Raw genomic sequence first — 15,644 nt, forward strand, 5'->3', positions numbered from 1 at the left:
GACAGTAGTATGTACACCACTTCACAGCTGTGATTTAAGATGCCACAGCAGGAGATTACTTTTATTTGCCTTGCACAACTACAGACAGCATAACTGATCAGACACATCCATTCCCTTCCACTTGCACTGCAAGACTTGGCCCTCATTTTGCATTTTCCCATGTAAAAAATGCATGGTATGTTTATTTTTATTAAACTTCTGCTTTTCATATTGTAAGCATACTTTTCTTAGTAGTTATTATTGGAAAAAAAAACAGAATATAAATTACATAGACTGGAACTCCATTTTCATTGAGCAAAAGAGCAGAGACAATCCAAAAAAGCACTCAAATTGCTCAGAATTTGAAGCAAACAAGGTCATTTACTTAACTAAGACTGTTCAGCATAATGAGAAGTGCTAAGGCACCAAGTCCTCCTGAGACATGGGTTCTAAATAGCAAGGGGAAAAAAAAACATCCCCATCCAACCACATTTTACAAAAGTATTAAACAAAATTTGTGCATTAATTTTTGGAGGCTTGCTTTCTCCATTTCAGGAAGAGCGAAAATGCTGAACCAAAAATAACAATTTACTTCCGTTCAGCACATTATAACTCAGCCTCTTTAAGAAGCAAGAATTCAGATACTCTCTGTGGGTGGACACTAGATCATCTCCAGCTCTTGCCACTGTTTTTTTTTCTGTGAATTAAAAAGACTGAGGATACTATTTATACTGCCATCTCTGCACATTCCAATCCTCCAAAAGAGGGTGAACAGTCAGAAAAGTTGATCTTTTAATGGAACAGGACCTGAAACAATAGGCACACACTGAAACATGGGTGGTTCCTCCTAAAAATTGGGTGCAACTTTTTAATTGTGAGGGTGACTGAGCACTGGCACAGGTTGGCAAGAGAGCTTGTGGGGTCAACAAGTCAAACACTTTCTGGACATGGTCCTTGGTAATAGACTGTAGGGGGTCCTGTTTAAGAAGTGGGTTTGGATAAGATGACCTCCAGAGCTCATTTGCAAACTCAATCAGGCTGTGAAACACTCACTACATTAACTTCCAGCAACACCTCCCTTTGATGCAGCATTTTGTGATGTGTTAACTTTGGTGAGTAGCTAAGCACCCAACTGCTGAGCACACAGTCTGCCCCACAATCCCCATAGGATGAAGGAGCGACTGAGGTGGTCGAGGGCAAGAAAAACTTCTTGCTGAGACAGTTTAATAAGTGAAGCAAAGCTTCCCATGCAAGCAAAGTAAAATAAGGAATTTATTCACTGTTTTCTATCGCAGGTGCATGTTCAGCAACTTACTGGAAAGTGGGATCTTGGCACACAGAACTGTCACTTGTGAAGACAAACACCATAATCATGAATGTCCCAGATCCTTCCTCCTTTCCCTGACCTTCTATTGTTGAACATAACAACATATGTTATAGAACATCCCTTTGGTCAGTTTGGGGCTTGGCAATAGCCAAAACATCATTATCAACACTGATTTAATCCCAAACCCAAAACACAGCACCAGGTAGGTTGGTGAAGAGTATTATTGGCATCCCAGACAGACCCAGTACACATCTTCACACTGCAAAATACTGAACCTGCTTTATGAACAGAAATAGTCTGTTCTACATTTTCACAAGCCACTGCCACATGTGCCCTCCGGAGCTAATGCTGCCACATTACTCTTGTGCAGTCTTGGTATTGTTACCAAGCAATAGAGACTGAGGCCTTGCTGTGCATGGGACAAGGCTCATGACATCCCACAAACCAAGCATGGTGACAACTTATCTCTTCAGGCTTTTAATTTCCTCTGGTGGCCTGACAGCTTTACTCAGCTTCAGAACTAACTCATGAAAAAGATGCACCTATCTTTAAATAATTTAAGTAGAAGATAAAAGTATCCTCACACAGAGAAAAACAGTTTAAAGATCTGGGACCTAATTTCACAGGATCAATCTTTACTGAATCATGAACAAGATATTCTGTTTCAAGAATAGAGCTGATATGCTTTCCCTGACAGCAGCTCAGTGCTTAACAGGTTAAAATCACTCAAAAGGAAGACATCCTGTTACACTGTATGTAAACAGCTCGCATACAAGTACAAAGTCAAAGAGCATTTCTGTCTTTCCAACAGTATTTTCTACTCTTAATAGACCAAAAGCAATTTTCCCTTTTTTAAGTCACCATTCCAGATTATAATTCAACTTTTTCCTTTCCTCTCAATTTACACAGAACAAAATCAAACCTGGACTTTGAAACCTGCTATCATCAAAACACAAACTCTTGACAGGTGACCAGGAACTTGAATAACAGGTCTGGAGGGCTGTACTACCCAGAAGTTAACAAAGCTTTGAGGTGGTGTTATTTGAGGACTGACACTACATTGCAAGTACTGCCATTTTACCTTCAGAAACATAGGACAAAATACATAAAGGAAAAAGAAGCAGAAACTGGAAAATTGAGAAAGATTAGGAGAACCTAAAACCTAGTGAACTACTCCATTCTCAATACAATTCACATTATGCAGATTGATTTACAGTTTGCATTTCTTTGATTTTGAGCTGTAATGTCAAAGGAGATAATACCAAAGTGTAGGCAGCACCATCCCAGAGAAAAGGAGCATGGAGCTGCAGCATTCTTATTGAGCAGATTGCCACACTGCACCCGGGAACTACACTCTGCTGCTGAAAAGGTGGACACCCCTCTCTCTAAAGCAAAATACTTCACCATTAAGAATGTTTCCTCAGTATAATGTTTATGCTTCTAGAATATAGTAGTGAAACAGTAAGCTGAGACTGAAGTGTCTGTGCACACACTTAAGGGCTTTTTCCAGTCCACTCACACTTTTGTTCTCCAGTACAGCAAAAAAATCTCAGTAACATCAGTTTTTACTGAACATGATCACAGCCCCTGCTTAAACTTAAACAGCGCCTAACAACACAAACTCAAAAGACAAACCCAAGAATCTGACGCACTTTGCACAGGTCTTTATAACTTTGACACGTATCTATCAACATGGCATGCTACCAGCACGAAGGAAAAACTCCATTGCTTAATGAGATGGACAGAAAGTTCTGTCATGACAAAGATCAAAGAGATATAAAGCTAAATTATTCATGCCATTATACATGTAAAACCTCAATAATACCAATAAAACCTTAATTTTACACCACACATCAGAAAGAATTTGTCCCTGCATTACAGAAAACACATATCTCCCAGACAAACCAGTTTTAGGCAATTTTTACAGAATTTTAGAAGTATCAAATAAATTCTTTTCTCTTATCTTTTGCCCTTAAAGACAGTTTTCTTAGTTACTGTTCTGTTCAAATATTCAAAATTCGGTTTTAATAGAAAATCTGCAACCTACTAAAAGCAGGTTTTCAATACACCAAAGTGTAATGACTGTAAAGTCTGATGAGCTCTGCCTCAGAATCATCAGTTTCTGAAAGGAGTCAAAATAACAGTGTGAAAGAGGGGTGTTGACAGAACATATGGCCCAACACACCAAGCCACCTGGTAAGAGGCTTATTTTTGGTGACACTTTTCCTAATGCTGCTCCTCAGACCCACTAAATAAAAACAGATGTGGACAGAGGCAGCTTGTCCCTGTCCTCCACCTTCCTCAATCAAATTTTTCACTCTGGATGGCTGATATGAATGCACAGTCCTGCTCAGTCACCGTGCACATACCTAGTACATGTCATATTGACCGATACACAATAAATTGGTCTGCCTCATGATGGGATTTGGGTAGCAAGTAACAGAGAGAACAGAACTAGTTTTCCATGCCAAAAAGGGTGGGCCACATCAAAGGATATTACTTCATTGTGTGCGCTCGACCACCCATTATCACACATCACTGATCACTTCATCTGCACTTTATCCTTTATGTGAGATGTTCATAATGCAACATCTCACACCCCTGAGCAGTGTTAATTATGAACCATTTTAAAAGTTTTTACTCCACTGGCTCATTGTTCTCTTGCTCTCTGTCTTGCTCAAAACCACGTATAGGTGGGATTCAAAAAGCAAGGCCACTGCCTCAGAACAGGAGAAACAACACTGGCTCCCAGCTCATTTATTAAGTTGGAATTTAGTGACAGCTGTACTTACAGCTAAAGAGCTGTTTTAAAGCACAGGCCCTACTTGAAATGAAATAAGCTTTCTGGTGTGTTTTATTGGTCACACCAATGTGTCTACTCCCAGCCCAGAAAGCCAACCATATCCTGGGCTGCATCAAAAGAAGCATGGCCAACAAGCTGAGTGAGATGATTCTTCTCCTCAACTGTCCTCTGGTGAGCACTAAGCTCTGGAGTCCTCAGGACAAGATAGACATGGACCTCTTCAAGCAGGTCCAGAGGAGGACCACAAAAATATTCCTTCTCCTATATAGGAAGGCTGAGAGCATTGGGGTTGTTAAGCGTGGAGAAGGTAACACTTTAGGGAGAACCATATTGCAGCCTTTCAGTACTTTAAAGGGGGTTTATAAGGAAGATGGGAACAGACTTTTTAGCAGGGTCTGTTGTGATAGGATAAAGGGCAATGGTTTAAAACCAAAGAAGAGCAGATTTAGACTAGATATCAGGAAAACATATTTAGCAGGGAGGGCAGTCAGACATGGGAGCAGTTTGCCCATGGCCAAATGCAAGGACAAGGTGAAGCTATAAGGAAATTCCTCCCATCATTGCATATACAGCATTCAGGCATAAGAATCTTACCTCTTCTCTGATGTGTTCTACTTGCTCCTCCAGGAAATCATTTCTTTCTGTCAGTGATTTATTCTTCTTTAACAGCGACTGGCCAATCCGAGCAGCTAATTCTAAGTCCCGTTCTTTCTGTGAAGCATTAAGAACAGAAAACCAACTTCAATTTATATTTTTTTAATCACCGAAGGATCAGAGAGATGGTAAAATTGCCTTGAAAGGGAAGGAACAAACACTTAACAATAAAAGACTTTTTCTTTCTGTGAGGGTTTATTTGTTCGAGGGGTTTTGCTGATTTTCCTTTTCTACTCTTGCATATCTTACAAAAGCATTATTCAGAAATTACTGACCCTATCTCAAAGCGTTTTTCAGTTTCCATTTGCTCCACCTACAAATAAAAGGCAATGAGCAATGCAGGAGTAGAAGCCAGTTCAACTGTGATGAACTTTCAGCTCCTATTTCTGTGTATGCCAACCATTAGTGCTTATGTATAAAAACAAATCCTAACTCTTTCCTTTTTGCAGATGCCCTAAATTACATTAAGTGATTACTCTCATGTTATACTTGGCCTTTTCCTCCCCCTCCTCTACGAGCACAGTACTGGAAATCACCTGTCTTGACAATTCATCACAGGTACCAAAAAAACTAGAACTTATCTGGTTGATGACATGTACTTAAGGATGTCTCAGCCTTGCAGAAACTGGTACATGGAACTGTAATCTGCTTGGGAGAGGATGATAAACTGTTGCACTGTTCATTAAGCATCTCTATCATTTTCTTATTTAACTACTAGGTTTTTATAATAGTGGTAAAATGGTGCAGTGGTTAACTCCCTAACATACCCTTAGTTCAACACCATTTGAGGAAGAATTTTCTCCCTGTCACTGAAAATACTGAAAATACTGTTTGGAGCTTACTTACTGTCCCTGACTACTACCCAGATTTTATGACTAAATGCTACCTTATGTCATGTGTTCATTAATGACAAAGCCTACAAAACGTACAGCTAATGTTCACATGGATTTGAAGTCAATGAATTTGAATGAAGGGGCTTTCATAATGGAAAAAAAAAAAAGTTATATAATAACCAGCAAATAAAAAGAGAGGTGACTGATCAATGCTGTATCTGCAAATAGCATTTTCCAAATGGTTTCTGAAGGTCAGACTTATATTCACATTGAAAACTACTGACATTATCAAGCCATAAAATCTTTATGTAATCTTATGTACAATCTTTCAGAAAAATAGGTGCCATGAAGTTATCCAAAATATGTTTGGATATATTTTAAACCAACTTATTGTTCACTAATTTGGCTCGCTTCATAAATACTGAGTGGAAAAAACACATTGCTGTGGTTTTGACTCTACAGAGGAGGAGCTATCTAGCAGCAATGTTTTTTAACTTCCAATTTGAGGAATGTAAGTCCATGTCCAGGCTCTTCAAACAACCTCCCCAGCCTTCCTACACAATTTTAACAATTCAGCTCTAAATCTCATTTTGGCTACAGGTCTCTAACTCATACAATCATAAGGAACCAATTTATTACAGCAATATGCAAAAAAGATAATATTGAGAAGCAAGACACATTTACACTATTATTAGAAAAAGATGAGAAAGCAGATTAATGAAGAAATCTGCTCCAATTTTTACCACATACCCAGGCAGGCCTGGTGCCATTCTTTTCCTTATTTCAGGGCTATAGGCACAGATTTCTGAAATATCTGCACACATGCTGTTTCAAGATCTTCTTTTTCCTATCTTCCCAAATGCTGCACCTTTCAACATAGTCATGCAAGTATCTGAAGCTTGCAAACATGAAGGATAGACAAGGGGTAGCTTTTGTTTTTTCTTATTCATGTATGAAAGCAAGCAAGAGAAAATGTTAAATTCTGCAAACAGCTGCAGTCTCTTATGATAACCATCATATGGAGAACAAAGAAAGGTGCTATAAGTGCATCTATCCCTATGAACAGAGTAATTTCATTGAATATGATGGTCAAACAAAACAAAAAGGCTCACTGAAACTATTTGTTTTAATAAAGTTTGACATGGTATACACTCCCTTATTTTTCCATTCCAAACATCCAGATAGGAAAGTACACAAGAAGCTTTAAAACACTGGCTCAGCAAGTCCTTCAAGCATTGCTCCTGTGAGTGTGATGCCTGGATCTGTAGACATTTGGCTACAGGGACTCAGGGGAGGAAACAGCTTGGCAGAATGATGCCATCATTACTAGAAGGAGCCACAGATCAAATGCAGTAAATCTCAGCCAAACAAGGCAAAGGGAACAGGGCACAAACAAGTTAACAGACTGTTACTACAAGGTGATGAATTATTCCAGGAGGTGTCTTTTGGGTAACACATCAGTTTTAACAGGTAATTTGTACAGAGGTGTTTCAATGGGTTTGGCTCAAAGCACAAAATATAAGTCTGTACTGCATTAAGGGATATCCAGAACAGGTGGGAGACATGAGCATTCATTCCTATGCTTGTTTTCTTGCAGAATTAGGGGAATAACAGACCACCCAATTGGCTAGAAAGACACTATTTTTGACATTGCTATTGCAATAAGTGAGCAATTGAGTGTAAAGGACTAAACTGCAGTCAGCCATGAACTAAGACAATTGTAACAGTTTTCACCTCAAGAATTACTCATAAGCATTCTTTGGAAAATCATTGCTCAAGTTTACTGCAGAAAAACAGCTAATTTTAGTCAAACAATTTATCATTATATTTATTGAACATAAGCATAGTACCATGACAGTTGCTTTTTGACATTTCTTGAGTGCTAAGGATTACAAGAATACCAATTTTCAAAATAACAGTATAAATACCCCACAAATAACAACCAAATCAACCAAACATAAGGGAAAGAAGGCAAATGGAATACTAGGTGTTTTCTAATTTTGTGTCTATGTACTTATCTAGAAAGAAATTATTTGAACAAGTTATTATGAAAACAAGTCTGTGACCTTTATTATTTTCTGAAGAGAATATATCCATCAATAATGATACTCTCAGTTTTACATGTACTGTAAAAATATGTGTCGTTTTAAGATGATTCCTCCTCCTCCTCCTCTTCCTTCATTAGGGCAAACATTTGGCCAAGATCAAGTTACATGGCCTCAACTGAAAAATAACCAGAAGTAATGAACCCATTTGACTGAGTTAACAAATTATCTTTATTTAGAAAGAATATTTAGCTTACCAATGAGATAAAGTGTACATACACTTAGAGCCCTTATTCTTCCACACTGAAGGACAATCTACCAACAATGTTTATTAGTGGTACCATGTAATTTCAGTACTACTTTGTCACACTGTGTACGGGTCCTTAAATAGATGTAGTACTTGCCTCTTCAAGAAGACGTGTTACAGCATCTATGTCATTGTATGTTTTAGTCATCTGGCCCACTCTTTCAGCACATAAAACTGCAAAGAAATAAAGGAAAACATTAGTCAGGCAGTACCATTGGGGGAAGATCACAGAATATTCTGAGCTGGAAGACACACACAAGGATCATTAAAGTTCAATTCCCATCCTTTGCAAAAAATACCTTTTTAAGTTTAGATATATGTAAGTTTTCATCTAAAAACCTGCTTATGTCAACTTCTGGATGAGCACATCAAGAGCTAAAAACTCAAAACAAACAAAACAACAAACAAATAAAACTCAGCCCCCCCCCACCTCCAGTCCGCTCTCAAAAAAATAAAATGTTCATGTGGTACTGGTAATACAAATATTCCTCTTGTAATAAGCACTTGCTTTTGCCAATGGCAGAGCAAACTTAAAATGTTAAAACTTTCTTATCTGAAGAACAACATCTTGAGTTTATTAAAAAATAAATCATGAAGTCAAAACATATGTTCTTAGATACATAATTAGGACTCCATCATGTCACCTACTCATTGTATGACATGCAGTAGCATTACTCCATGAATAAGCAACTCCAATGCTGTTAGGGGCACTGTTCATCAGAAAGAGACTATGTCATACTAAGTTGATAAGAACTGGGTTTTACAGTACAAAGTATGCATGCAAAATAAGAAATGGTTTTTGTAACACCCAGCCATACTACAGCGACCACAGTATCACCCATAACAAATATTTACTTAGACTGGTTGAGATTGTTAATCACTAAGGTGGAACCAGGAGTTTTGTCGGACTGAAGAAAGTATGCAGAAGTTCAGTCTATCACCATAGGTGATCCTTTAAGAAGCTACACTGACTTATCTTTAAGTCAACAAGTTTTCAAAACATTCACCAACAGTCACAGAAAACAACAACAATTTCTGCTCGACCCTTCTCTTATTTTTTTTTTTCAACTACACTTTTTCCCCAAACCCTGTAATTCTGGAAAAAGGACTGTTAATGAAATTCAGTGGATCACACAGACTATGAGTTATCAGGCTGCCATAGCCTGAACTGCTCTTCAGGGGATTTACCCTTGGCAATGTCACTTAAGGCTCCGTCTGGCAGATAAGCTAATGTTGCTCTAGTGCACACTAAGGCAGGGGAAGAGACAGATCAGGCCTAATAGGATTTATATTAGTGAGGAGAAAAAAGCCCCAGAACTGCACAGTAATATTAGCAGGAGACAGTTTGTCACACTAAGGAAACAACACTACCTAATTCATAAATGCACAATCTGCATATAAATAAATATACAGCTTATCATAACTAAGGCACATTGATAATAATAAAATGCAATATTACTTAGATATCTCTTGAAACATTTGAGGATATTTTTTCCCCTACCTAAACATCAGAAAATTGCTTAAATTATGGCAAGAAATTAAATTTCTTCATTTATTTTCCCATTTCTCTCATTCTACTTTTGCAGATTACATCCTAACAGCATTTATAATATTTATTGACCTGAGTAGTGCCAGTGAACTCCAAAGAATGCTAAACAAAAATATTCAGAATATAATGCATTTATCCAAATAGTAAGTCTGAAAGTGGTAACAGTAAAAAGTTTATGCTTCAAAGTAATAACCTGACAAACATGACATATCAGTAGAAAGAACAACTCTACCACTGCAGAAGTAAAAACACAGTACATCTGTAAACTACAAGCTATATTACCCAAAAGCAGACTAATAGGGATTCCACAGGAAAAAAAAAATGCAGTAACTTGCATAAAGTTACCATTAAAACTTCACATAAAAACAGAAGGTATAATGTTCAGAAGAGTATTCATACACACACACAAACTGACATCACCATAAACTCCATTTTGTTTTAAATATAGTAAGTCCATAAGTCATGCCATAAAACATCTATCAGAAACCCTGATGCCAGCACGTTTCCAATACAACCATACACTACACAGTTTCCTTGGTTACAACATTCCAACACTACTATAAAATAATATTTGACGTTGTCATTAGCAGTTTCATTTAAATTCTGTATCTAGCACTAACAATCACCAATGAGCAGGACTATGGTAACCTCACACCATCCTGATTCAGGTAAATGTATAACCTTCCTAACAGCCAGGCTGATAAAAGGATGGTGTTCCCACAGACAGAACAAAGTCATTCAGCTGGGAGAGTGATAAAGGTTGATTGTATGGAAGCTCCTTTCGTAATTCCTACAGAACTTGCCATTTGAACTTTAAACTGGCAAGGCAATTCCACAGCATTATAACAACAGACTTTACCAGCAGCAGAGTAGAATCTGGTCACCAACAGCTTTTATATCTAGAAATTTCCAAAGTTCTGTTGGTGATTGTAAAAACATACATCTTCATACACTACTCTGTCAATGTAAAAGGGTTTCAAAGCAGAAGTGTCCTTTTATACATCCTCTACATCCAAGTAGAAATAAATTCCAGTAGATCGCATATAATAAAATCTGTCAGTCAACTACTGTCCATACTACTACTACTACATACAATACTGTGGAAACACAGAGCTTCTAGCTAAAAGGAAGGATTTTCTTTTGTAAGGAAGGCAAACCTGCAAAAAGGTGTTGCTTTCAATTATTCAGAAATCAAGGCTTGTTGGGAAGGAAGGTGAAAAGTAAGGGGAGAGTGGAATTCAGAAGCATCATTTAAAAATAAATACTATAAAGTGTCTAAATATCTAGTTATTCAGCCTCCACAGATAACATTTGGCCAATTCCTAGTACAGCAGTTTTTATTTCTTTAGTGATCAAAAGATCTATCAGTGAAAAAGACAGACTATTTTGAAAAACTGTTTAGAGGTGTTATTAGTGAGTATGCAGTGGAAAAACATCCCCTCACATGTCATATATGCAATGGATCCTGCATAGTAGGTTTCTAGCCTGCTGGAGTTTCTGATGAGTATGAGAGCCTGGTAATGCTGCTGTAAAGATAAAACAAGAGCAAATGAAGGACAGTGCCTTGTAATGCAAAAGCCACAGTGCCAAATTACTGACCTCTTTTTGCTCACTCACACATCAGTAGTTTTTTGCTTGAGGGTGATAGGGAGCATTGTGTCTAAGTGCATGGATGTATGCAAACAGCCAAATCAAATACACTCTGCACTTCTCAGATTATGGAGAAGGATGACAGACAAAAAGAAAGGAAGAATAATTTTAAAAACTCACATATTTTGATAAGTGCTTTGAAGCTAGTGTCACAGATCCAAAACAGGAAACAAAGAATAGAGAAAGCTCCCTTCACATTATTTTCATGACAGTGCTAAATACAGGGTACTGGGGACACATTTGCAGTTCAAAGTATTTGGTTTTTTTTTTTTAAAGCCAAACATGCAGACAACAGACACTACACGGATCAAACATTTCCTCTGCCTTAAAGTACCTAGCACCATCTTTTTACCATCCTAAAGTCTGAAAATTTACTGGTAACCATATTCCTGTGTTTCCCAACAAAGTACGGCTCAAAGGATGTACCCTGCATTTATTTCCTGTTGTCTAGTTAATGGAGTACTGATTTCCAAGCTGAAGATGTGCTGGGACATAGAGGAACACATGCACTTTTCTGGATTGATCCCTGAAAGTCACCTATTCAACAAGTATACTACTTGAAATAAAGGATGTTTGCAGGAACAGGAGACAGCCATAGAAGGAAAAGGGAACAAGAATACCACTATTGGCAGCTTCTGCGATGAGCCACCACCTGCCAAACAAAGGATTCAAATAGAAGGAGGAAAAACCATACATCACCAGTGCCAGCAGTCACAGGTATCCTCAGCTCCTGTTCCCCGCATCCCTCAACACATTTTTGAGACCTATCAACCAAGGATAAAGTAACGAAATAAAAGAGAGCTGCAGCTGCTGAAGAGAAAAGCCCAGCTGTCACTGCTTCTCTTCACATCTATTTCTAACTAATGGGAAACTAAGAGGCCTAACATGCCACTGTGAAGTTTCACTTTTGGGGCAGATAATATTGATCTGTATAATTATAGAGTCTAACAGGGAAGGCCTTAGTGCATGAAGATTTCTCTACTACCAAAATTTACTTCATCATAAACTCCACCAGGGGAAATGAATACTGTTCATGGAGCACAGATCTCTCGCCATTTAAACACCCATGCTTCTTACTGGCAAGGTGGTGGGAGGGGAAAGTGCTTTTTTTTCATAACAGTTCCCTACCCAAAGCCTTTAACATGGCAAGGCCTACTATATTCTTGCTCAGACATGACAAGCCCTGCCTCACAACTTCTGTCTCGCTCCCCTCTGCTCACAGCTCTGTCCAAACACCAAAGATACAATGGCAAGGGCATTGCATCCTGAAGGTTGCACGTGGAGCCATACAAAACACACATGGCAAATCTTGACTGAGCAGCCATGCTCCCTGCTGCCACTTGGCAAATGTTAGCCATCAAAGACCTTGGCAGACTTGGACTCCTCTGCTCTTGATGGATTCGTTCCTCAAAGGCTATTTTTATATTCCAAGGATAAAGCACCCACTAAAAATTACAGTTTCAGCTCCAGAGCCACTGATAGTTATGTTCTGGCACAGGTTACTGCAAGCACTACATCAACTTGAGCAAAGCACATGTGGAATTCTGAAACTGGGCCATATTAGGTATATCACCTTTCAAATAAACTCAGGAAAACTATATCTGAAATATGCTGCCAGCTGTTACTGATTTTTCACAATTAAAGATAAACATGGTAGCTTCCCCTCCAATGCAGAGGTGTTTTTGGCAGCCCTGGCTAAACTGGGGCAGAGGCTTCAGATCTGCTGTTGCCTGCCACATTTGAGAAAACCCTAAGAGAATACACCCATCTAAAGACCTTAAAAATTTTAAGATACTACTGTCACATAGAGCTTGAAGAATGTGTTTCTGAGTCATAACTTGCTAGAAGTCCAAAACCTAACAGAACAGCCCAGCAGTTCCCCCAGCCTCCCCCAGCAGTCCCAAAGCAGGGAGCAGGCCAGTTGCTCCAGAAGGCAGATGGGGAAGTCAGCAGTGGCGTGACCCTGGTTAGAGGGATAAGGAATGATCACAGCCTGCCAACTGCTTCAGAGCTGTCAGGTCACACTGGGCAAGATCTGAGCAGGAGCCTGAAAAAACACGATGTTGTGAGAAACACATACTCAGGAAGTTCAACAGACAATCCAATAGATTTGGGTCTTGTCTTCTTCAAATGCTACAGCATGGCTTACTGCAATTTCAGTGGCACCATTTGCAAAATAATCTCTAAATATTAAGCTGCAGGTTCTGATTCTTCTAGAAGGTGAGATTTTATCTTGCTGTTTAAGGCTATGGTTCAAGGAGTGTTTGTTTACTGCCATTTCTCTCATAGGGTACTCAAATAGCTTAGCAAATTCAATATTAAAGAGCCTTACATACAAACCTTTATTATTACTTAAATGCAGGTTTGGAAAAAAAAAACAAAAAAACAAAAAACAAACCAACCAAAAAAAAACAACAAAAAAAACCAACCCAAAAACCAACAAACCGCTGTTTGCACTTCTTTTCTAAAGCCTCTGCCTGAAACTTCAGGCAAAGAATAATTTCAAAGTATGTCCTCTAAGTAGGACATGAACTGCATGAAATTTTCTAGTGATGAATGAAAACTCAAGTTAAAAGAAATTTCAGAAAAAAGCATCAGACACTTGTTCCTTCTCAGAGCATAAACAGATCAAATGTGGTAACTTGGAAAATACAAACAAAAAGTGAAACTAAGAAAATAAGAAAAGGTCTCTGGAGAGAACACCTTAATTCTCTTAATTGCCTTAAACGCATACATTATTTACAGATACAGCTCAAGATAGTTCTTCTCTTCAAAGGTGGAACTTTTTTTGCAGGATCAGGATTTTTTACTACTTGCCACTGAGTTAGTGTCTTGACATTCTTTTCCATTCATTTTTTGTCAAGAAAAGTCTAGACTGTAATCAATGTAATTAATAAATGTGTGAAAGATTTAAATCAGGATCTGGACTGTACATCTTTAAATATCCTAAAATGAAGTTACAAGCTTGTAAGCCACACATTGTCAACTGTCTCCTTTCTTAGTTATGTGGTCTATTCCAATTCTTTGGGAGGGAATGGTTGTACCAAAGCTTTCAAGAATGGCTCCTCTCTATCTTTTTTGCTCTAGCATTCACAGATTCCAGAGCTCTGGATGGCCTCCATCCTATTGAATTTTACATTTTCTGAAAGTGAGATCCCTGGAGTGTCTGATTTAAAATTTTAATAGTGATCCCAAGACCTATTTTTTTCTTTTTAATTCAACTTGAGATAGATTCTTTGCCTCCATTTACTAAGTACTTTAGATAAACAGGACTTTTAAACTACTGCATTAGTAAATGGAAATGGTTGCCCTCATAGGTCCTACATAGGTAAGAGTCTTTTTGTGTTCCATCTGCAAAAGCAAGAATCAAAACATAGCTCCCTTTCAGAAACAGCTGACTCAACAAATAACTAATCAAAGGAAGTTGACAGTAAGTACTTTCACAGCTCAGGTTCCTTTATGAAGAAAATCTGAGAAGACTTTATCAACAGATATCCCTGAGCAAAGTTTCACTGCAGTCAGCTCCAAGGCCATACTTTACTATCAAATGAAAAGTAAACATACTGCTGTCAGCCAACTTTACAATTCCAAAGCAGTGCCAATTCCAAAGGTGCCTTCCACTCTCATCAAGAGAGCTGACTGCAGTGCTGCCAGGCATAATGTTAGTTCCATGACAGGCTCCAGAAACAGGAGTCAGGGGAGTTACAGCATCTAAACATCAAGACAGAGAAAAACCTCACTACATCAAAATAACTATGGAAATAATTGTCAAGAACTGAGTATGCATCCTGCAAATGGACTAGGCCAAACAGTTAAAGAGTCTTAATTATACAGTTTTTATCCTCTTCTTTCCAATAACTGTAAATGGTTGAAGTGAAGCATATCCTCTGATTTCCCATTTCCGGTACCAGATTTACAGCCAGATATAGCTAAAATGTTTCCTTTGTTCAGGATGAAAAGGCTACATGCTGGTGTTTCCATCTGCTTTACTTGCAGAATGGATTGAGTCACCCATTCTCCTAGAGAAATACTACCCTTTGCAAGCACTCCCACATGCAAAGATACATAGAAATACCATATATAGGTTTTGTGTTTCTGTATCTCTGCTACACTGAGTGTGTAGGTGATATGAATGCATAGGTGGAGAAGAAAAGGCATCTTTTAGAAGACATTTCAAACACATACTGAGCTTTTGAGAGGAAGGCAGTGTAGAAAGACAGGGCTAAATTTATCCCAGATAGAACTCATATTTTTATTTTCCACCCCTCAGAATCAACAAGAGCAGCTTCAGACTGTTAGATCTGGATGAAAGGTAAAGTCAGCAGAAAGAACAAGAACAGCATGATGTATGCTTCAGTAATAATTTAATTGCAAAAATAATAGGAATAAAATATAAAAAGAGTCAGCTGTCCTCTCTTGATAAGCTTCCTCTCCGTCCCAATCCCCAGTTTTAAATTTTCTTTTTATCAATATTTTCTTCAGCACCTTTCTTTTTTG

At 38.2% G+C, this 15,644-nt stretch overlaps 1 protein-coding gene across 8 annotated transcripts in view; it reads right to left on the minus strand.

Moving 5' to 3' along the window:
• The window catches only part of TRAK1 (trafficking kinesin protein 1), a 115,616-nt gene that overhangs the window by 31,379 nt on the left and 68,593 nt on the right, over positions 1 to 15,644 (minus strand). For all 8 annotated transcript variants that reach the window (XM_085569634.1, XM_085569608.1, XM_085569632.1 and 5 more), the window contains 2 exons: positions 8,046 to 8,122; positions 4,704 to 4,820 (listed from right to left, as the gene is read on the minus strand). In XM_085569634.1, coding sequence (XP_085425760.1) covers positions 4,704 to 4,820; positions 8,046 to 8,096 — 168 coding nt within the window. In that variant the 5' untranslated portion in view covers positions 8,097 to 8,122. The remainder of the gene's footprint in view (positions 1 to 4,703; positions 4,821 to 8,045; positions 8,123 to 15,644) is intronic.

Source organism: Lonchura striata, chromosome 2 (assembly GCF_050655825.1).
Source record: "Lonchura striata isolate lonStrDom1 chromosome 2, ASM5065582v1, whole genome shotgun sequence".
NCBI classification, from domain to species: Eukaryota; Metazoa; Chordata; class Aves; order Passeriformes; family Estrildidae; genus Lonchura; species Lonchura striata.